Consider the following 23,259-nt stretch of genomic DNA (forward strand, 5'->3'; position numbering starts at 1 on the left):
TCTACTGTAAACTTCATGTGTTGTATCTTTTAACTTTTGTAATTCATGGAAGCCACATTGTGCCTGCATTTGTGGGAAAATGGGAGGTAGAACCATAAATAAATAAATAATTCTGTTAGCGCGTACTAAGCTTTAGTAAAAGGACCCCCAAATGCAGTAGTCCATGGCCCCAATCAATCACGCCTAGCTAATTGATTTACTGATTGGGATTCTGCCATTTGTTTTGTTGTTGTTTGTAAATTATTAATTGGGAAATGTGTTGTATGAAATTAGTTTATATATTTATTTTTTGATACATTCGTATCCCACATTTTCCCACCCTTTTGCAGGCTCAATGTGGCTTACATATAACCGTTAACGGTGTTAGCCGATTCCGGTCTGAACAAATACGTGGTAGAATGAGGTACATGTATGGTAGGTACAATTGGGGGGAACTTGAGGGAAAGGGGGAAGAAGAGTCAGGTAATGTCCGTTACGGTCTTTGGTTACATTGTGTTGCAAGTGTCCAGGTATTTTTATAGTGGGTCGGTGGGGTGTGCTGTTCTGAACAGGTCTGTCTTTAGTGCTTTCCGAAAATTTAGGTGGTCGAGCGAAGTTTTTACTGCTTTTGGCAATGCGTTCCATAGTTGTGCGCTTAGGTAGGAAAAGCCGGATGCATAGGTGGATTTGTATCTGAGTCCTTTGCTACTTGGGTAGTGGAGGTTTAGGTATGATCGTGCAGATTTTGTGGTGTTTCTGGTAAGCAGGTCGGTGAGGTCTGTCATGTATCCTGGTGCCTCGCTGTAAATAATTTTATGAACAGTCATGCAGATTTTGAAAGTGATACATACTTTGATTGATAGCCAATGCAATTTTTCTCGGAGTGGTTTGGCGCTGTCAAAACGTGTTTTTCCAAATACAAGCCTGGCTGCTGTGTTTTGGGCGGTCTGAAGTTTCTTTATGATTTGATCCTTGCATCCCGCATAGATTCCATTACAGTAATCTGCGTGGCTTAGTACCATTGACTACCATGTTACAAAATATTTCCCTTGGGAAGAATGGTTTCATGCGTTTGAGTTTCCACATTGAGAAAAACATTTTCTTTATGGTGGATTTCGCTTGGGTCTCTAGTGATAGGCTCTAGAGATAGGGAGGGTGTATCCTGGGGTGTTAATGTTTGTGGGTTTGTATGTATTGTATTGGGATGAGATGATGAGACAAGTGTGTTTTTTCTGTATTGAGTTTTAGTTGGAATGCATTTGCCCATGAGTTCATGATGTGTTTAAGCTTAGCTTGATTTCGTTGCATCCTGTCTCCGACAGCGGCCAATCCAGGCCTCAAGAACCTGGCAACCCCCCCCCCCCCCCCAAAAAAAAAAAAAAAAAAAAAAGTTGATTTTCCATATCATCAAGCTGATCAATCCATAGACTGGTGGGTTGTGTCCATCTACCAGCAGGTGGAGATAGAGAGCAAACTTTTGCCTCCCTATATGTGGTCATGTGCTGCCGGAAACTCCTCAGTATGTTCTCTATCTCAGCAGGTGGTGGTCACACACAGCAGCAGCTCTGGCTAGGCCTCCAAGCCTAATTTTTAGGTTTTGTTGAGTGCCTGGGGTTGAGGGCTCTTTTGAGCAAGTGCAAACCTGGTGGTGCCAGGTCCCTCCTTTTCTCCCCCCTCCCGCTGGCTCCGTTAAAAAAAAAAAAAAAAATTTTGAACGGCCTCAAAGGCGTTTATTTCGACGTTTATTTAAGCGTCTATTGCAGCTACTCACTGAGACACCAGGTCGTTACAACTCGGAGCGGACAGCAGGTAATTTTACCTTTTTATAGCGGGCGGGGGTTCCCCGATTCTTCTCCTCGTGGCACATGGCGTCGGAGGGCGAGGGCGCAAAGGGTCGCTCCCCGGGTCGCTTGAGCGCTTCTAGGGATGCGGGGGTCTTAAAGCCTGATTCGCCCTTGTTGGGTGACAGTTTCGCGACCGATGAATGTCCCGGTCCTTCCTCCGGCGTGGCGGTTTTTCCCGCCATAAACGCCCATCCCCCGCTCCTCGCCTCCGCCATCTTGGCCGGCCACGCGGCTCGGACGGCTTCTTCTTGGGCCGCCCTTGAGGTTGGAGACATTAATGCCATGAACGCCCTTAATTTGGGCGACGGCACAGAAGCGGCTAAAGTTAAGAGCCGTTCTTCCCGCGCGGCTCCTTCGCGGAGTTTCGCGCCGGACGCCATTTTGGATGCGCAGCATGTCTCTCCCCCGCTGTTGCGAGCGCCGGTTGAGAGTGCGCCTAGGGCTGTTGCCCAGGCTGCGGAAGTGCACAGTCTGGGGGGTTTCTCCCCCGAGTTTGTTTTGCTGTTGCATCAGGCCTTCCTCATGCACAACGCTGCCCCTGCTCCCTCGTCTGGTAAAGAGGTTGAGGTCCCCAGAGGTAAACGCCCTCGGGTTGATTCCCAGGCCTTGGAGGAATTTGTCTCCTCCGATGTAGATGAGGGCAGCGTGTCTGAGGTCTCCCAACGGTCCTTTGCGGATTCCTTGGAGGAGACGGATCCCCGCTCGGATGGAGCGGATGACCCCTCTGCAGCGCGGCTTTTTCGCCCAGAGGATCTGCCCAACCTGTTGTTACAGGCCATGGACACTTTGAAGATATCCTCTCCGGAGGACGTCTCTCCCTCAGCCCCTGTTGGCTCCGCCATTATGCTGGGGACGAAGCGCCCGCCTAGAACCTTCCACGTGCATGATGCCATGCACACCTTAATTTCAGCTCAATGGGATGTCCCAGAAGCGAGCCTTAAAGTGGCTAGGGCTATGTCCCGCCTCTATCCTTTGGCTGTGAGTGAACGTGAGGCCTATCTGTGGCCTACCGTGGATTCTTTAATCACTGCGGTGACTAAGAAAACGGCATTGCCGGTGGAAGGTGGCACGGCCCTGAAGGACGCCCAAGACAGGAGATTGGAGGCGGCCTTAAGGTCGTCCTTTGAGGCGGCTGCTTTAAGTTTGCAGGCCTCAGTTTGCGGCTCCTACGTGGCCAGGGCGTGCCTTACTATGGTGCAGCGGGCTTCCCCCTCGGACCATTCCTTGAGGGCTGATTGGCCAGCCCTGGAATCGGGCTTAGCCTATTTGGCAGACTTGCTGTATGATGTCTTGAGAGCCTCAGCTAAAGGCATGGCTCAGACAGTCTCTGCGCGGCGGTGGCTTTGGCTGAAACATTGGTCTGCTGACCATGCCTCTAAATCCCGCCTGGCTAAATTGCCTTTTAAAGGCAAGCTGCTCTTTGGGGTCGAGCTGGACAAAATCGTGACCGATCTCGGCACGTCTAAGGGCAAGAAGTTACCGGAGGTCAGGGCTCGGGCTAGTGCTCGTCCCGGTACCTCCAGAGGACGGTTTCAGGAAGCCCGTCGGTACCGCCCGGGCAGGTCGGGTGTTTCTGCCCCCTCTTCCTTTAAGAGGAATTTCTCCCCCAAGCAGCATTCCTTTCGCAGAGACCGCCGTCCCGGAGGTGCTCCCTCCGGTCCTCCCCCAGGGTCTCGTACCCAATGACGGGGTCTTGGTCCACGCCCCAGTACAGATTGGAGGACGGCTGTCCTCGTTTCTGGGCGAGTGGACCACAATCACTTCAGACGCTTGGGTGCTGGAAGTCATCAGAGACGGCTACAAGCTAGAGTTCTGCCGACCCTTAAGAGACGGGTTTGTACTCTCTCCCTGCAAGTCTCCGGTCAAAGCTGTGGCAGTGCAGCAGACTTTGGACAATCTGATCCGCCTGGGGGCGGTCGTTCCGGTGCCAGAAAGTCAGCTTGGCAAGGGGCGTTACTCCATTTACTTTGTGGTACCAAAGAAAGGAGGTTCTGTCCGGCCTATCCTCGACCTCAAAGGGGTCAATCGGGCCTTGAAAGTGCGGCACTTTCGCATGGAGACTCTCCGCTCTGTTGTAGCGGCAGTGAAGGCAGGGGAGTACCTGGCATCCTTGGACATCAAGGAAGCGTACCTGCATATTCCCATCTGGCCTCCTCATCAACGCTTTCTGCGTTTTGCAGTCCTGGGACGACACTTCCAGTTCAGAGCCCTCCCGTTCGGGTTGGCTACTGCTCCGCGGACCTTTTCCAAAGTAATGGTGGTCATAGCGGCCTTCCTGCGAAAGGAAGGAGTACAAGTCCATCCTTATCTGGACGACTGGTTGATCCGAGCCCCCTCTTATGCAGAGTGCGGCAAAGCTGTGGACCGGGTAGTTGCTCTTTTGAGCTCCCTGGGATGGATCATCAACTGGGAGAAGAGCCAGCTGCGCCCGACTCAGTCCCTGGAGTATCTGGGAGTTCGATTCGACACCCAAGTGGGCAGAGTGTTCCTGCCAGACAATCGGATTGTCAAGCTTCAGGCTCAGGTGGAACAGTTCCTAGGAGCCTCTCCTCTTCGGGCTTGGGACTATGTGCAGCTGTTGGGCTCTATGACGGCCACGATGGAAGTAGTGCCCTGGGCCAGGGCTCATATGAGACCGCTACAACACTCTCTGCTGCAGCGCTGGACTCCGATGTCGGAGGATTATGCGGTGCGTCTTCCCTTGGATCCAGCAGTGCGCAAGGCGCTGAGCTGGTGGATGCAGACAGACAAGTTGTCTGCGGGAATGCCTCTGGTGACCCCAGAGTGGATTGTCGTCACGACGGACGCCTCGTTGTCGGGCTGGGGAGCCCACTGCTTGGGAAGGACAGCGCAGGGGCTCTGGTCTCCTGCAGAGGCAAAGTGGTCTATCAACCTCCTGGAACTCAGAGCCATTCGGTTGGCACTGTTGGAGTTCATCCCGGTACTGGTGTTGAAGCCTGTACGGGTCCTGTCGGACAATGCCACGGCTGTGGCCTATGTCAACCGCCAGGGAGGTACCAAGAGCGCCCCTCTAGCCAAGGAGGCTATGAGTCTATGCCAGTGGGCGGAAGCGAACCTGTCAGCGGCCCACATTGCCGGAGTCATGAATGTCAAGGCGGACTTTCTCAGTCGCCATACCTTGGAGCCCGGAGAGTGGCAGCTATCTGCTCAGGCGTTCTTGGACATCACGAAGCGCTGGGGCCAGCCGAGCCTAGATCTGATGGCGTCTTCGGCCAATTGCCAAGTGCCGCGCTTCTTCAGCAGAGGACGGGACCCTCGATCCCTGGGAGTAGATGCTCTTCTCCAACAATGGCCGACACAAGAGCTTCTCTATGTGTTCCCGCCCTGGCCCATGTTGGGCAGGGTGCTAGACCGGGTGGCAAAGCATCCCGGCAGGATAATCCTGGTGGGTCCGGATTGGCCCAGACGTCCCTGGTATGCGGACTTGATCAGGCTCTCAGTCGACGATCCTCTGCGGCTGCCAGTGGAGCAGGGCCTGTTGCATCAGGGTCCCGTGGTGATGGAGGATCCCTCCCCCTTTGGTCTTACGGCCTGGCTATTGAGCGGCAGCGTCTAAGGAAGAAGGGCTTCTCAGACAAGGTCATCGCCACTATGCTGAGAGCGAGGAAGCGCTCTACTTCTACTGCTTACGCCAGGGTTTGGCGTATCTTTGCAGCGTGGTGTGAAGCAGGCTCTCTTTCTCCTTTCACTGCTCCAATTTCTTCAGTGTTGGCGTTCCTGCAAGAAGGTCTGGACAAAGGCCTGTCGCTCAGTTCCCTTAAAGTCCAGGTAGCGGCTCTGGCTTGCTTCAGGGGCCGCCTGAAGGGTGCTTCCCTGGCTTCGCAGCCAGATGTGGTGCGCTTTCTCAAGGGAGTTAATCACCTGCGCCCTCCTCTGCACTCAGTGGTGCCTGCGTGGAATCTCAACCTGGTGCTAAGAGCATTGCAGAAGCCGCCGTTTGAACCCTTGTCAAGGGCATCTCTGAAAGACCTGACGTTGAAAGCAGTCTTTTGGTGGCTATCACTTCAGCCAGAAGAGTTTCCGAGCTCCAGGCGCTCTCATGTCGAGAGCCTTTTCTACAGTTCACTGAGGCAGGAGTGACTATTCGCACAGTGCCTTCCTTTCTGCCCAAGATTGTTTCTCGCTTCCATGTGAATCAGCAGCTCTGTCTCCCTTCCTTTCGTAGGGAGGACTACCCAGAGGAGTACTCTGCTCTTAAATATCTGGATGTGAGACGAGTCATCATCAGATACTTGGAAGTGACCAATGATTTCCGGAAATCGGATCATCTGTTTGTCCTGTATGCAGGTTCTCGTAGGGGTCTGCAGGCTGCTAAGCCTACAGTGGCAAGATGGGTCAAGGAAGCCATTGCAGCGGCTTATGTGGCCGCGGGGAAGGTGCCGCCTATCCAGCTGAAGGCTCACTCCACAAGAGCTCAGGCGGCCTCGATGGCAGAGGCCGGTTCCGTCTCCTTGGAGGAGATATGCAAGGCGGCAACTTGGGCTTCGGCCCATACATTCTCCAAGCATTACCGTTTGGCTGTGGCTGCACGGGCGGAGGCCCGGTTTGGAGCTTCAGTGTTGAGGTCAGGGATTTCAATGTCCCGCCCTGGGTGAGTACTGCTTCGGTACATCCCACCAGTCTATGGATTGATCAGCTTGATGATATGGAAGGTAAAATTATGTATAATCATACCTGATAATTTTCTTTCCATTAATCATAGCTGATCAATCCATAGCCCCTCCCAGATTTCTGTACTGTTTTTATTCTGGTTGCATTTCAGGTTCAAGTTTAGTCTTCAGTTACTTCAGAAAGACTTCGTGTTCAAGTTTTTTCACTTGGATTCTTCAAGAGTTAAGACGAGTTTGTGTTACAGTGAGCTGCTGCATTCCTCTCCCCTCCGTTTTACGGGGCTAGATTGAGATTTAAATTCTGCCGGCACTCCCTCCCGCTTCGTGCGGCTGTAGGGCAGCTTTGTACCCCTCCCGCTTCGGCGGTGTTAGGGTCAGTCAGCTCCTCCCGCGGTTGCGGTTGCAGGATAAGCCAGATCCCCCCGCATCGGCGGGTGTGGTGTCCCTCCCCCGCTCCGCGGGGATGAGCTGGACGGATTCCCCTCCCCCACTTGTGTGGGGATGAGCTGGGTTAATTCCCCTCCCCCGTTTCGGCGGTGGTGAGCTGGGCAGAGTGTCCCTTCGTGGGTGTAATTCTCTAAGTGCTGAGTCCTGCGGATGGAGCTTTGATATCGACATACTGAGGAGTTTCCGGCAGCACATGACCACATATAGGGAGGCAAAAGTTTGCTCTCTATCTCCACCTGCTGGTAGATGGACACAACCCACCAGTCTATGGATTGATCAGCTATGATTAATGGAAAGAAAATTATCAGGTATGATTATACATAATTTTACCTTGTAATGATCAATGGACTTTTCCTTCAGGAATCTGTCCAAACCCCCTTTAAACTCTGCAAGGCCAGCTGCTGTCATTACATTCTCCGGCAATGAGTTCGAGTCCAACTACACGTTGAGTAAAGAAAAGCTTTCGCCGATTTGTTTTAAATCTACCACATTCTATCTTCATCTTATATCCCCTGGTTCTATTATTGTTAGAAAGTGTAAACAAATGCTTCACATCTGTCCGCTCCACCCCACTCATTATTTTGTAGACTTCTATCATATCACCCCTCAGCCGCCTTTTCTCCAAGTTAAAGAGCCCTAGCCGTCTTAGATCGTGCTTGTAGGGGATGTATAATGTAACGTCATCAGCGTAGATGAATGGGTTAAGGCCTTAGGTGGATAAGGTTTTGGCTAGTGGAGGCATCATGAGGTTGAAAAGGATCGGTGATAGTGGTGATCCCTGCGGTACTCCGCAGCCTGGTTTCCTCGGTGACGATATATTTGTTTTTGATTTCACTTGATATGTTCTTGTGGTTAGAAAACCCTTAATCCAATTGAGAGTGCCACCACTGATTCCGAAGTATTCTAGGAGTCTTAGCAATATGTTATGGTTAACCATGTCGAACGCACTTGACATGTCAAATTGGAGGAGGAGAATGCTCTTGCCTATTGCTATATTGCTTATATTTTTAGTTTATTTGCTTTTAATTTTTTTATTATTTTGTTACCTTTACATTTTTGCAATGGTTTATCTGTCACTGCTTTATTTGTATTGTTTTTTTGTTTGTTTGTTTTTTTAATTGTTTTTAGCCACCTTGGGCCTGTTATGGACAAGTGATTTAAAGTGTGAATTATAAGTAAAAGCTTCAAAATATGACCTCATTCATTTTTGTTACATTGTTATTGTAGGTTGTGTGGGCTGATAGTTACAAAGTTGGCTGTGCTGCTCGGCAGTGTCCTGAAATTGAAGGTTATCCAAGGGCAAAAAACTGGGCAATTGTTGTTTGCAACTATGGACCTGCGTAAGTATAAATTTCCCTTCCCTTGCCCCACACAAAAACTTCTCTTACAGTTTGGTCTAGAATCCAACTCTATTTGGGTTCATCTCAGTGACACTGGTGCTTATAGTAGTATATTGAAGGAAATTTCACCTATGTATAGCCCAAAATTGTCAAATATATTTGGGCCATGCTTCCATAGAAACCTGCCATCAAAACAGGTCCATAGCATCCCTCCAGACTGGCATAGATGGATTATGCACTCCAACTTGGGATTTGAACATACTGTATACCTAGCTGATGAAAGCTACTTCTGAACTATATTCTTGTGGTCTTAAATATCTGATTTATTTTTGGCGGTGATCATTTCAGCTTACAGAGTCAGTGAGCTGTAGGCCCCAGTAGCTGATCCACCTTATACTAAGTTTCATCAAAACAGAGTGATGCTCACAAGTTCTTCCCTAAGGTAGTGTTGGCTTTCCATTGAATCTGGCCATTGTCCTACCAGCATGTTTTTTCCTGAGTCTCATGTTCATAAAGGGAATACACATGTCAATTTTTACACCTGCTCAGTGATATCGATAGGTCTTTTACTATATGCTCATTTCGGCCATGGCTTTAAACGAGAAATTAAGGGAGTCATTCTTTTCTTTTTCTTTTTTTTTAATCTTTAAATATATATATATTTTATTTGCAAGAAAAACCAAACAAGGTAAAGTGCAAATACCAAAAATGACCCCCCAACTCCCTCTCAACTCCTCCCCCCCTTAGAAAGGTTCATCCACATCATCCAACCACGCAAGGGAAACACTGATCTTTCAGTGCCCCCCGTATACATCCAACCCCGCACTCCCACCCCAAATGCTCAGCAGAGTCCAATATGGTGGTGAGATGAGTCCATTCCTTCTCCGGATCATAACAGCCATGGAGACCATCCGTAAAAATCTCAACTTCCCGCACCAGCCAATCATGCACAGTGGGTTCAGTGGTTCTCTTCCAGTGAGCCGCTATCACACACTTAGCTGCTGCCAATGCTGCGTTTCAACCAGACTTGCCAACACTATCCTCGCTGGTTATAAAGGCCCAACAAACAGGCCTTGGGGTTTAGAGGGAACCTGGTGCCCAAACCCTTCCCCAGGCACTGCACTACTAAAGTCCAGTAGGATTGTATCTTCCCACACTCCCACCAGATATGATAAAAAGTCCCTTTAGCTTCTATACATCTCCAACAAACATCAAGATTATTTATTTATTTGTACATTTATACCCCACGTTTTTCCCACAGTTTTGCAGGCTCAAACTGGCTTACAATGCACTGATAGGCTATTGCCAAATCAGAGGTGATACAGTTACAGTTAGAATAGAATCAAATAGATAGAATCAGTGAAACAGAGAAAATAGATAATAAGTTGACAGGTGAAAAGAGTTTAAAAATGGTCCGCAAATATGTCGCTAGGAAGGACTTCAGGCGATATGTTGAAGCCTTGGAGTAGGCTGAATCTCTGTGTCTGTCTGTGCAAACTCTGAGAAGGTTTCAACCCATTGTGTGAGGCAGAATGAGATGAGAGCTGCCAAACCGGCCAAGTCGAAATAGCAGGCTGCAGGAGGAGGTGAAAGCTACTCTTCAACTGACCACGCCAGCTCCCCAGGCCATTATCATTCAGAAACATATCTTTTAACTTGATAAGAGTTTAATACCAGCTTTATATGCATTTTCTTTAATCAATGCACAAATAGAAGTTTTACACACTTTCCGAAACACTTGTTTCCTTTCACTCTTCGCAGGCTCCCCCCCCCCCCCCCCAAGAGCAGCCTCCCATTGACACATTAAGTTATATTTTTGAAAACGCCAACCCTTCAAAAATTCATATAACAAAGAAATGGGACACCTAAGTTTACCTAAAGCCATCCAAAGATTTTCAAAGTGCTCCATCTCATCAGAGTCAGACTGTAACCAACCCTGCCCCATCGTATAGTGTTTTGACCTGTAAATAAGGAAAAATATCCTCAAGATGTAAGTGATATGTGGTTTGTATCTCAAAGGAGGAGAGATCCCCCACATCCAAAAACTGTCTGAAATTCGTTAACTCCTCCTTCTGCCCACAGTGCAAAGACCCCACTGTCCCCCACTCTAGAAAAAGAGGCTTAAAATGAATAGAAGCCCAATTTCCCCTTCACCATACCCCATACTTCCAAAATATGTTGCATGAACAGGTTCCTAATATGGTGAATGTAATCCTGCAGAATGTTCGACAGCCCAAGTAAGGTAGGTAAGGGGGAAAAGGGAAAAATGCTCCTGCTCTAACAACACCTGTCCCTTTTGTGGAGACACCTCCCCTTCCAAAATTTGTCACAATTGAGCCACCCGGTAATACCAAACCAGATTCGGTACTACCCTTCCTCCCAATTCCAACCCCTGCCACAAAATTTGATGGGCCAACCATGGAGATTTATCCCCCCAAATAAAACAAGTCACCTCCCCTTGAAGCCGTCTTAAAACCTCCCTGGAACTACCACTGGAAGGGATTGAAACAAAAACAGGTGCGGGAGAACGTTCATTTTTAGCACCGCTATACGCCCCTTCCAAGACAACCAAGGACTTGTCCACTGACACAGATCACTTCTAAGGGTTCCCAAAAGAGGGCCATAATTCAAAAAATACAGCTGTTGGAGATCTCAGAATTTCTTTTATGTCCTAAGTTCACCTTGAACCCCACCACCCACCCATAGTCCCACAGCTCCCTTAAAGCAATGGGAAGGGATAAGTGTAGTTGCTCCACATATAATAAAATATCATGGGCAAACTTATCCAAAGCCTGCCACAGAAACATCCAAAGGACCCAGTTAAAAGCCTTCTCTGCATCAAGGGATAACAACTAAGAGGTGACCAGGCCCGTTCGGCCTCTCACATCACATTCAAACTCCAGCGTATATTATCTCACACCTGGCGCCGAGGGACAAACCCCACCTGATCCGTGTCTTATCAATTACAGCAAAACTGAGGCAAGACAGTCTGCCAAAAAGAAATTTGCTAACATTTTCACATCCACATTAAGGAGCGACAACCAGTTTATATGAACCACAACTTGCTGGGTCCTTCCCAGGTTTTACCAATAACGTGATACCCGCCACCCGCATACTAAAAGGAAGATTGTGTACGCCCAGTAAACTGTTACCTACTCAAGCTAAATCCCCCTCCCCCCAAAATAATTTATAAAACTTAACAGAAAGCCCATCTAGGCCTAGCGCCTTACCACTCTTCAACTTCTTTATGGCCCAACTGATCTCCGTAAGCATATTCGGGGCATCCAGTTGTTCCCAATCCACTGGGGACAACATTGGGAGCTCTACCCCAGTCAAAAAACGAACAATCTCTTCCAGTGCACAGTTATCACATTGCGTATATAAGGTCCGATAACCACATAAAAAATTGGTCTCAGATAGCCACATCAGTATAAGAGAGAGCATCCCCAGGTCCCTTAATTTTCCAAATCAACTGCACCTGCCATCAAGTCTATAACAAGACTTCATAATTTTTATGCAGAAGATAATGTTGATCTCTAGCCCACAAATGAGTCTCCCCCAACAAAATTATGTCCCATTGCAACAGCTTCCACTTATGGAACACAATACTCCGTTTGCCTGCATCATTTAGCCCATTTACATTCTGAGATTCCACTTGGAGCCCCTGCGCTGCCCCTCCCCAAACCTCATGAATCATGATGGCCCTGACATCCGTCACCCAGCCCTTAACCCATAGAAGATCCCCCCCCCACTGCCCAAGAGCCATGCCCTTAGCACCCCACCCCCCTCCACTTAAACACATGCAACTCTCAAACACACATACAAGCACTCCCCATCTACACCAACACAGCAATTCTCACACTCCCAACCAATTGTGGTCCCTCCAAAAGAATAATGCCACCAACAGTCCAAAGTCCTTCATGTGTCCTGGGGTTCTCCACTCTGTGAAGCCTTGGGCCGCTTGCCTGGGATTTTCTGCCATTTATGGCTAGCACCAGGAGCATACGGAGGAGCAGACCCCGAGGACCCCCCCCCCCCCAGGTTGGTAATTCCATGCACCCCCAGGTCCTCCAACACTTGCCAGGCCTCAGAACACGTTTTCACTGTTTTCCATTTGCCAGCCACTGTTTAATCAGCAGTCCAAAAGAAAAGAACCACTTATAACAATAATAGGCATTTTGGAGGTAGTGCGTCACCAGTAACAAGTCTCTCCTGCAAGGTTGTTTGTGCCAAATCCTGGTAAATAGAAGTCTTACAGTTCTCCCAGATAAAATCCTTTTGGGCCCATGCCTTGCACAAAATATCCTCCTTCACCGAAAAGTCCTTAAAACAGACGACAATGTCCCAAGGAGCTGAACCCTTGCGCGGGCCTGCAACATGCTCCTCTGACTGTAGCAGGAAAAGACAGATATTAGCAGTTTTCACACAGTCCTGGAATTGGTCTTTCTCAGGAACCCACCCGAAGTACAAATTATGGTGGCGATACCTGTTTCCCAGGTCTTCAATCAAATCCAGGATCTCCTGCCGATCTTGCTGCATCTGCTGACCCAATGACTCCAAGGATTGCATGTGCTCATTAAAGGCCTCCATGCACTCCTCTGCCTGTTCCATGTGGGTCCCAATTTCCCCAGTATCACGCCAGATTTCAGTCAGCGCCTTTGTAAGTCCCCGCACACCGCCTGCATTTCCAATTTGAGCGCCTGAAACCACCGGACTACCTCTTTCTTAGTGATCTGCTCTTCACTGGACCCCAAAAAGATAGCGGCCTCATCATCAGTGTCCACCGGGTACGACGCCATATTAGCCATGCTTCCACTCCATGTCCTTGCGAGTGCCGTGAATTGGCATTCTCCGGGAGATATTTAAAGCACTCCAACGTCTTACTACCCACAATTTTATGTGCTTGGAGGAATCTGAGGAGGGGAGAAAGTTACCAAAAAAACACTGCTGTGATGGACCTGCCATGTGTTAGGCATGCCCAAGTTCCGCCTTCACCACGCCTCCAACATGCTCCTGTGAACTTTGGTCATCCCTGCAATGGAAAGCAGTTGCGGACGCCCAAAATCAGCTTTCGATTATACCGATTTGGGCAACCCTTTGAGAAGGACGCCCATCTTCCGATTTGTCTTGAAAGATGGGTGTTCTTCTCTTTCGAAAATGAGCCTGATAGTATCTCAGTTCCAGTCTCTACATTCTGTATAAAATGGGGCTTGAAATCATGTAAATATGCATGGAATAGGTTTTAACAAGTACTCAATTTAGTGTGTGCTACAAAGAAACAGCATAAGACAATCAAAATGTTTCAATTGCACACCCCTATTTTAGCCTGCATTCCAAAGGAACAAAAGTAGTAGTGTGAAATATATGTTTATAACAATTTATGTTTAATGTCCAATCCACACCAAATTGTCAGTCCATGTCAGGGGTCTATGGGTATCCTGATGGGTATTTTTTGGATTCATATTTACACACATTTGTTGGAAAATAAGTTTCATTAATTCTGCATGGATAGGACTGTGCCGAGCTAGAATTGTGCCCATAAGCCTCTTTCAACACAGACATTACTTGTGATTCCATTGAGTACTTAAGAATTCAGCTCTAGCTGCAAACTTAAGATTTGATTTCCTTCACCATCATTTCTAATACAAAGTTCTTCCCTTCAGCCTGTCATCGACACTATAGGTTTTAACAAAGTGCCTAGTGGTTGTGGCTATGGTTCTTTGAAAAAAGGACATTATGTTTTCCCATACTTCAACAACTGGCTCATCTCTGCACCTGTGCATTATGCTTTCCCCTATTTTCAACAACTAGGCTGCTTCAACTCAAAAATCCACATTAACCTCCACACAAACACTGCACTTCATAGGTGCTTGACTGCACACTACCATCACAAGAGCTTTCCTGCCACTACCACATTTTTGAAGAAGCGTACTGCTTTAGGTCATGCAGCTACTAGGAGATATGGCAGCCACAGTTAATGTAGTTCCCCTTGCCAGACTGCACATGCAAGAATTAGAATGACACCTAAAAAGTTGCATTGGAACCAAAATAATACCTATCTCCAACCCAGTATGCCTATAATTACAATGGTGGCTTTGCCAAGCCCCTTCCAAACTATTTACCGCAACTAACTTTAACAACAGAAGTGTCAGCAATAGGATGGGGAGTGCATCTTCTACAATTGTGAACTGGCTCCTAAATGAAAATTTGTCAAAGTCTGAGATAACAAAACATACAAATATTTAAAAAAAAAAAAAAAAAACCAAGACCCTCATCTGATGGAACAATATTTTGATATCTTGCAGAGGAAATTTAATGAGGCAATTCCCTTATAAGGAAGGAAACCCTTGCAGTGCATGTCCAGAGGATACATGTGTGAATAACTTGTGCAGTAAGTTGATAAGCATATTGACTAAAAACACAGGGGTAGATATTCATCGGGTTTTAACTGGGCAAAGAGGTTCCTGCCCAATTAAACCTCATTAAGCTGGCTGTCTTACAATATTCTGCACACTGCTCGGTTAATATTGTCTATGATTGCTGCAGATACTGGGGTAGATATTCATCATGTTTTAACTAGGCAGGAGAGGTTCCTGCCTAGTTAAACCTCACTAAGCTGGCTGTCCGACAGTATGTGGCGCACTACTCAGTTAATATTGCCTATGATCGCTGCAGCAATATCTGGTTATTTCTGGGGCTGTCCAGGGGTGGAGTTGGGGCAGCCAGAAAGGAAATTAACTGAGTAGCAGTGGTATTCAGCTTGCTACTTAGTTAGCTAACCGGGTGAAGTTAGGACAGCTAACTAGGTAGTCAAATTATATTCTAATCCTCTACCTGAACCCCCACAAGCTTTCCACCCTCCACTCTTCTAGGTACTCCCAGGCTTACCTTAAGGGTCCCTGGTGGCCTAGTGTAGTCTGGGCAGGAGCAATCCCCATTTTCTCCTGCCCATGCCAGCTCTGGTGCAAAAAGATGGCTGTAACCTCTACAGGTAGTCTAGCAATACTACAGCTTTGGAACTTTCCAAGCATCTAGACTGGTCTGGAGAGATGCTAAAGGAGGAGAAGTGATCTTACCTGCTAATTTTCTTTTTATCCCTCTAGAGCAGTCTGTAACCTACTCTTTCTTGTTATTTGGTTCTCTTGCTGAGGAATATAATGGGGACAGTATGTGGAAAATTTGGGGCTTCTGGTTCTTTGGTCTTACAAAGCTTATTAATATTTTGTCTTTTGTGGGCATGTCTTCTCCTTTTAGAAAGAATGGTAATTGTAGATAAATTGGATTTTGTTTCGTCTATTTTGGGTATGGAAATATTGGCTAGTTAAGGACTGTACAAGGCAAATAATAGGATTCTCGGAAGTCAGTATTCTCAGTCTCCATCTGTTGCTAGGGGTGCATTATCCAAGCATCTGGTTTGGCCTAGAGGGACAAAAGGAAAGAAAATTAGCAGGTAAGATCTAATTTCTCCTTTAGTTATAGCTATAACCATTACGGTCAGTGTTCAGCTTGCAGCAGTCAGCAGTTTTTTGAAACACTGGCCACAGTAGACTCATTTAGTCCCAGATATTCGGCACCAGGCTATATCCAGATTATCTGCTGTTGGAAGATATCCAGGTACTGTCAATATTTAGTGCTGGTACCCAGATAGCTATCTGGGCAGGTTGGGACTGCTATTTATGCAGTCCAACTTGCCTGGATAGTTATCCAGACATTGGCACTATATATTGGCGGTGCTCAGATAACTCACAGCTCTGCCTTTGCTCCACCCCTGGGCCACCCTCGCACTTAACCAGATATTTCCTTGGCTATCTGTACAAATTTGCAGTGGCAGTCTACAGTTAATCGAAGCAAACACCACAGAAGGTGATCTCTCCACAGGAGAACCAAAGACAAACGAACAACAGTGGATCCAATAAGAGTCCTCTCACAGTGGGCATCCCTCAAAACAAGGTCTTTATTCAAAACAATCAATCAAACAACCCGACACGTGACGTATTTCGGTCAAAAGGCCTGCGTCAGGGGTCTGCTGATCGGTTGGCTGGTCTTTTGTTCTCTCTGGCAGGATATCTTTAATGCGCAATATTGGATATCTCTGTTAATAATTTATTTACTGAGAGCCATCTGATTTCCAAGGTATTTCACATAAAGGATCAATAGACCCCTGACGCAGGCCTTTTGGCCGAAACACGTCACGTGTCGGGTTATTTGATTGATTGTTTTGAATAAAGACCTTGTTTTGAGGGACGCCCACTGTGAGAGGACTCTTATTGGATCCACTGTTGTTCGTTTGACTCTACAGTTAATGCCACAAATATCTGCCAAGGACCCAATCAGTGGGCGCTAACTGGGTATGATCTGCTTCTACCCTCTCGCTGAATATTGACTGGATTGTCTTTTTAATGCTGTGCCTAAGAAATCCCTTGCAAGCTTTTTTTTTTTTTTTTTGTAATCTGTGTATTGAAATCCAGAACAATTTACACAATGCAAGACAAGACCAAATAAGAAACGACATAGGCTGGATAAAGTTTTATATATGTACCTATCTTCGATACACCTTACCCCCCACTACCATCTCTTCCTTCCACCCCCCCAGACCTACCCAAACCCGTTAAACCTAACAATTCAAAAATTCCTAGACATAGTAAATGACTGCTTCTGAGAGTAGTCCTCTTCCTTTCTGAGTCTGGGGCAGGGGTGCAGAGGTTAGACACGGCTGACCTGCATGATTGCTGGCAGCTTCCAGGCAGATGCACAATGAATTTGCGGTGGTGTCAGACCTGTGGCACGAAAGGCATTGAGGCTTCAATAGCACAGTGCAGGCTCTGTTGCTGCATCAGCAGCTGCAGTTGGGACCACGTTGATGGCTTTGGGTTCTGATGGGCCTAGTTCTGTACCCATATTTTATCTTTTATTTGTCCTGTTTGTCCTAATTAGATTGTAAGCTGTCTCGAGAAGGGACTGTCTCTTTATGTCCAGTGTACAGCGCTGCTTATGTCTAGTAGTGCTGTAGAAATGATAAGTAGTGGTAGTAGGCTTACCTTGGAAGAGTTGCTGCCGTAACCCTCTTCGGCTCCAGAGATCAGTACCATGGTGGTGGTGGTGGTGGGGGGGGGGTTCCTCCTGAGTTTATCTGGGCACTGTTTAGGGCTTAAAAGGCAGGGAACCCTGTTGAGCCTCCTGTGGCCTCTTCTAGTCAGGATCTTTTGCTCCCCAAGCGGCCCAGAATGGATTGGGCTGAGGAATTTGAGGAGCTGGTGGCCAGTTTGCCCAAAGGAGATCTTAGTGAGCTTGAAGCAGGGTAGGAGGCCCTCCTGCAGGTTCCCAAGGCTGAGGACCTGCAGTCTGAGGAGAATCCTTCGATGGTGCAAATTTTCCATCAAGAAGAGCTGTCAGAATTGATAGCGCAGGTATCAGCGATGCTGTGGTTCAAAACGGATGTGCTTGTGAGCAGCACCACTAAAAAGGTGGAGGCCTTCCTAATGCCTTTGATGAGAGGGTCCAAGTCTTTTGCCATGAATCAAGATAATCAGGGACATGGTCTATGTGGAGTAGCATTTCTCCAGATACTCCCTGTAAGGTGGCACATCCTAGGTTGTATCCTCTTCCAGCGGAGGACAGGGAGTCCCTCAGGCCCCCTACCATGAATGCTCTGGTCATGGCTGTGACTAAGAAGACTATCATTCCTGTAAACAGGGTAGCAGCCTTGAAAGATCCTGGGGACTGAAAAATGGAGACCCTCCTGAAGCACAGTTTTGACCTTTTGGCTTCAGTCTTTGGAGATTTAGTAGCAATGGCCTGTTGTCACTGGAAAACGTTTTGCATGGCCCCTCGGCAGATCAGTTTCAATTTATATGGGAGATGGGAGTTGCAAAGCTGGAGTTGGGCTCTTCAAAGAACATGGCCCTGGTCAGCGTGGCATGCAGGGCTTTGTGGCTATAAAGTTGGTCTGCAAATGTCGCTTCTAAATCTAAGCTTGGTCCTCAGCCTTTCAAGGGCTCTATGCTTTTCAGGGAAGAGCTTGCTAAATTGGTAAAGGGACTAGGTGAAGCTAAGGTTCCCCATTTGTCAGATGACAAACCCAAGGACCTTGGTCACGGAACAGTAAGGTGATTCTTTTGGAGAACTTGGACCTTTCAGGGCAGTCGGTGTGGAGGCAAAATTCAGGGTTCCCATCCTCAGGTTCTGCACACAGTGTCCAATTATGGTGTTGGGGTTCTCCCCCCGGTGGGAACTTGGTTAAGAGAGTTTTACCAAAGGTGAACCCAGATAACCACGGATCAGTGGGTTCTTGATGTGATGTGTGACAAATATAGATTTCAAATGGTTCTTGCCGGATCTTTTCCAGGAGCCTCCCTGTCATTTCTGCTGGAAAGCAGGAGCTGTCGGGGACCCTCTGCAAAGACTGGTTCAGCTGTAGGCTGTGGTTCCAGTACCATTGGTCAAATGGAGTGCTGGAAGCTACTGCATCTATTTTATTGTTCCCAAGAAAGAGGCGACTTCCAGACCATTTTGGATATCAAGCGCATAAACAGTGTTGAAAGTTTCCAGTTTTAACATGGAAATGTTGCAGTTGGTGATTGTAGCAGTTCAACAATGGGAGTTCCTCACTTCTTTGGACCGCATGGACATTCCCTTTTGAGTAGCTCACCAAAAGTACATTCGCTTTGCTGTGTTAGGACAGCACTTTCAATTTATTGCACTACCTTTCAGTTTGGTGACTGCGCCTTGGACTTTTTCCAGTTTTATGGTTGTAGTGGCTGCAGATCTACACAAGGAAGAAATTCTAGTTCATCTCTATCTCAACAATTGGTTCAGTCAAGCAAAATCTTTTCAGGAGAGTGAACAGGCCATGGTCTGCGTGGTGTCCTTTCTGGAGTCATTGGGTTGTGATAAATTCCAACAAGAGTCACAGTGTTCCTTCCCAGATGTTGGAGTATCTTAGTATTCACTTTGACAGCAAACTCTGAATAATTTTTCTGCCACAACAGCAGATCGACAAGCTACAAGATCAAATCTGCAACTTAGTGCCTTGCCAGTCTCCTCGGGCCAAAGATTATTTCCAGGTCCTAGGGTCGATGCCAGCCACTCTGGAGGTTGTGCAGTAGTCCAGGGCACACATGCGCTCCTTCTGTGGCATCTCATGTCCAGACAGTCTTCCCAGTCACAGAACATGGCTTTCCAATTCCCATTACAGGGGGATGTGAAGCAGAGCCTGCATTGGTGCCTTCAGGATTCCAACTTGAGTCAGGGCCGAAGCCTAAATGTTCCAGAGTGGACAGTGTTGACTGGACGCCAGTCTCAAAGGCTGGGGAGCCCATTGTCTGGATCAGGTGGTGCAGGACACCTGGTCATTGGAGGAGGCACAGTGGTCAATCAACAGGTTGGAAATGAGGGCAGTTTTTCTTGCCTTGAAGGCCTTTTAGAGCTCTCTGGACAGCAGAGCGGTGAGGGTTCTCTCAGACTGTGTACACCTTGTAGTACTATATAAATGTTTAGTAATAGTTATTATAGGGACTCCCATGTGAATGACTATGATGAGCTGCATATCCAAGAAAAAAAGTCACTTGTAATGGGTGTTCATAGAAGATAACAGCTTGTCACACAGAACCTTCTTTCGCTCTTCCTCTTCTAGGGTTGAGCCTATTAGCTTAATTGCAGAACATAAATTCTCCATTAGCATTCTAAAGAATTGTCTCCTGACTTCCTGCAGATTATAGAGATGAGCCTAACATTGGATCTGATAATAAACATACAATGTTATCTTTAACCTTGTCCTTATTATGAATTCTGAAAATGTACCATATCATTTCTCACTCTAAAAAAAAAAGGGTAGAATTAACATACTACTGGTTCATTCCAGTTTATAAATATGATCAGAGACTTCATCCTCAATTCAGTCATTCAGGATGTGTGTTACAAAACCACAAGGTTTTTTTTTTAATTGCTCTCCGTGACTTATCAAAAGATATCAGTAAAATGTTCAATAAATTATTTCTGAAAGCATGTGTGTGTAGAAGAGGAGATGATAATAGATATTATTATTATTTATTGCATTTGTATCCCACATTATCCCACCTATTTGCAGGCTCAATGTGGCTTGCATAGTTTTGTTATGACATTGTCATTCCAGAATATCAGATACAGTTAGATATAAAGCATATAGGGTAATATTAGAAGTACAAATAAATACTACTTTCTGGTGTGTACACAGGAAATAAACTCGGTACTGTTTCTTTGCTTGATGAGGTGGAAGGCTTTTCTGAGGGTTACTCCTTTAGTGCAGTCTGTGTAGCAGCAGTGGTTATAACTGTTATTCATTCTCTCTCCTTATCATTGGTGATATGGGTGCCTTGATGCTTCTAATAACATCATAAATACAAAAATACTTTGATTTTCAAACCTGTTCATTCTTCCTTTTTTCTCTCCAGAAAATGATGTACGTGATACAGTCAAAAGTATGTATTAATAATAGCATATTATTATTTGAATTTCTGAATTGATTATTAGTAGAAATGTACCTGATAAAATTTGTTTTATTACAGATTACCCATCGTGGTCGCCAATTCTGGGATCTGGATGTTTTTCAGCACAGTCATACAACCCACTCTGTATTATTGTGTTTGTCTTAATGACACTGAATTTTGGAATCAATTTATTTTGTTGATATTATTTGAGTATATGTAAATATAATGGTTTTCCCCAAAATCTAATGGAGGTTTTGAAATTCTGCCTTTTGCTTTATTTTTTATCTCTACATCTGTCATTCTTGTGTGTCTTATTGCAGCTTTTAGTTCAGATGTACCGAATATTTGTATTTGAACTGATTTGGCCCCAAAAACATTTATTCATACTTGGCCAAATAGAGATTTAAATTTGAATACAAATAATCTGGGGCTCTACTGTGCACACTCTGCCACCCGCTGCACCTCATGATGCCACTCCTAGGGACTTGGAAGCATTGCAGGCAGCAGAGCCAGCACCCAAAGTGATGTCTGCAGCAGTCCCACTGTCTGACTGGGCATAGGAGTTGAGAGCCAGCCCTCGCAGTCACGGCAGCAGCAGTCCGTCTGATTAGGCACAAGAGTTGAGAGCCAGCCCCCACAGTGAGGGCAGCAGACATATCTCGTCTACATTGAACAGAGAATGACAGGGAGACACAGCCCATGGGGATGGAGACAAACTTTGTCCCCATGTCATTCTCTAAAAACTTGAGACTACAACAGGCTGTTGGAACAACATCTATAAATTTCTAGTATCAATATGTTAAAACGTAAACGTAACACATCTTAGACAACTGAATTGAATGATAAAAAAATTAAGCACTGTTAAATGACATCATTTGTGTCTTGTCTGCTTATGATGTGGCAACAAGAGTCTTCTCTGCTGATCAGACTTATACCATTTGTAATGTCCTTCCATCACGTGCCCAGTTGCTCAAGTATTTTAATGCAACAGATTCATCCATTATTGCTGGCATCAAGGAGCATTTCCATCACTTAATTCACACTTATTTTCCTGTTCATCCAGTATATCCAGTATAAAGTGTTGGTTTCTTGCACACCCATATCTGAAAGACAATCCAATTATCTTTCCAGATCATGTAGAAACATAGGCAACCAAATCTTTGAGAAGGTTGTACCAAAACCAGATCGAAATGGAAGGCTCGAGTCTATCAACATCAACTCAGGATCCTCAACAAACCACATTCCCAGAAAGCATCTCTCCAAAGGAATGAAAATGGGTGTTTAGCAGTTTTACATGACTTTTATGGAACAATGCCTCCTTTAAAGGCTTTTGGTTTTTTTGTTTTTTATTCATTTCCAAATGCAAAACAACAGAGCAATGCAACAAGTACAACAATTAAGATAATGCCAGAAAGCAAAAGTCATACCATCACTCTTTGGTATAATACTGCATGAAAGCTAGACATTGCAAAATATGTTCAATCTCTCCTCCCCCCTCCCACTACCCCCCCTAGAGGATGGCTCACAATAAGCACATGGAACATGAGGAAGAATGTGCCTCATGGAACTCCTTGACTTGCGCTCCAGAGCGTGAACTTCTCCCATATTTTGATGAAGATTTTTGCTTGGTTTCTGCGCAAAGAGTTAATTTAGACATACAACAAACATAGTCCACTTTAAGCAAGAGTTGCTGTCGGGGTATGCGACGAGTATCTACCCGGACAGTTACCCCCTCCCTGGGCCAGTTCCCACCTAGGGCGATTCTCACCCAGGAATTTTCCTACCTGGTCATTTCCCATCCACCATATCACTCTTTTTTTTTTTTTTTTTTACTGTATCTTCTTTTTCTTTTCATTCTGTTTTTGTGACCTTATTTTTTTCATAGTAAATTCCCATGAACCATAGCGGTGCATCACGTTGTGTTGTGATGCTGTGTGTATTGAGGCAGTGCTTTTTTTACACAGTGAAAGGAGGATTCATCCGAGAGCTGGAAGGTCTGTTTTGTGGCACTGTATTGCATTGAGAAAGCTGGAAGGTCCTGAATTTAAGCAGGAAGGTTAGTGGAGCTCTTTGAGTCCGATGGAATTATGTGACTAAGCAATGAACTTGCAAAACATGCTATTATCAGTTCAATGTTTGCTTTTATTTCCACTGTGACTGCTAGTTCAATACTAAGTAAGAATAATCATATTATCTGCCTAGTTTTAACCAACTGATTTATTCATATGACTTCAGACTTAGAGCTCTTGATTATTATTCATATTGACTAGTCAAACGGAAAGACCTTAGATTTAACAGTGGATTGAGATTATTAGACCAGGGCTCACTCTTGCAAGCAACTAGTATTGACTAAAAGAGGTTTTAAACTCTAGAATTCATCGTCTAAAAATCAGCAGTTGTCTTGAAATAATCTACTCACCTAAATTTTCCAGTATGTTCTTTGTTGTCACTGGAGGTTAGTTTGAGAACAGGAGTCGGCATGCCACTCAGCTATCATCCCCATACACAAAGGAAGTATACAGGATTTCTTTTCATAAGTAGAGTAGTAATTTGT

General features: G+C 46.0%; 1 protein-coding gene across 1 annotated transcript in view; it reads left to right on the forward strand.

Moving 5' to 3' along the window:
* The window catches only part of LOC115477663 (GLIPR1-like protein 1), a 41,956-nt gene extending 20,431 nt beyond the window's left edge, over window positions 1–21,525 (forward strand). The window contains exons 3-6 of the mRNA XM_030214689.1: window positions 8,129–8,241; window positions 14,547–14,632; window positions 20,670–20,696; window positions 20,784–21,525. Of these exons, the coding sequence (XP_030070549.1) occupies window positions 8,129–8,241; window positions 14,547–14,632; window positions 20,670–20,696; window positions 20,784–20,905 (348 nt within the window). The 3' untranslated portion in view covers window positions 20,906–21,525. The remainder of the gene's footprint in view (window positions 1–8,128; window positions 8,242–14,546; window positions 14,633–20,669; window positions 20,697–20,783) is intronic.
* Window positions 21,526–23,259: the final 1,734 nt, after the last annotated feature.

Source organism: Microcaecilia unicolor, chromosome 9 (assembly GCF_901765095.1).
Source record: "Microcaecilia unicolor chromosome 9, aMicUni1.1, whole genome shotgun sequence".
In the NCBI taxonomy this organism is placed as follows: domain Eukaryota; kingdom Metazoa; phylum Chordata; class Amphibia; order Gymnophiona; family Siphonopidae; genus Microcaecilia; species Microcaecilia unicolor.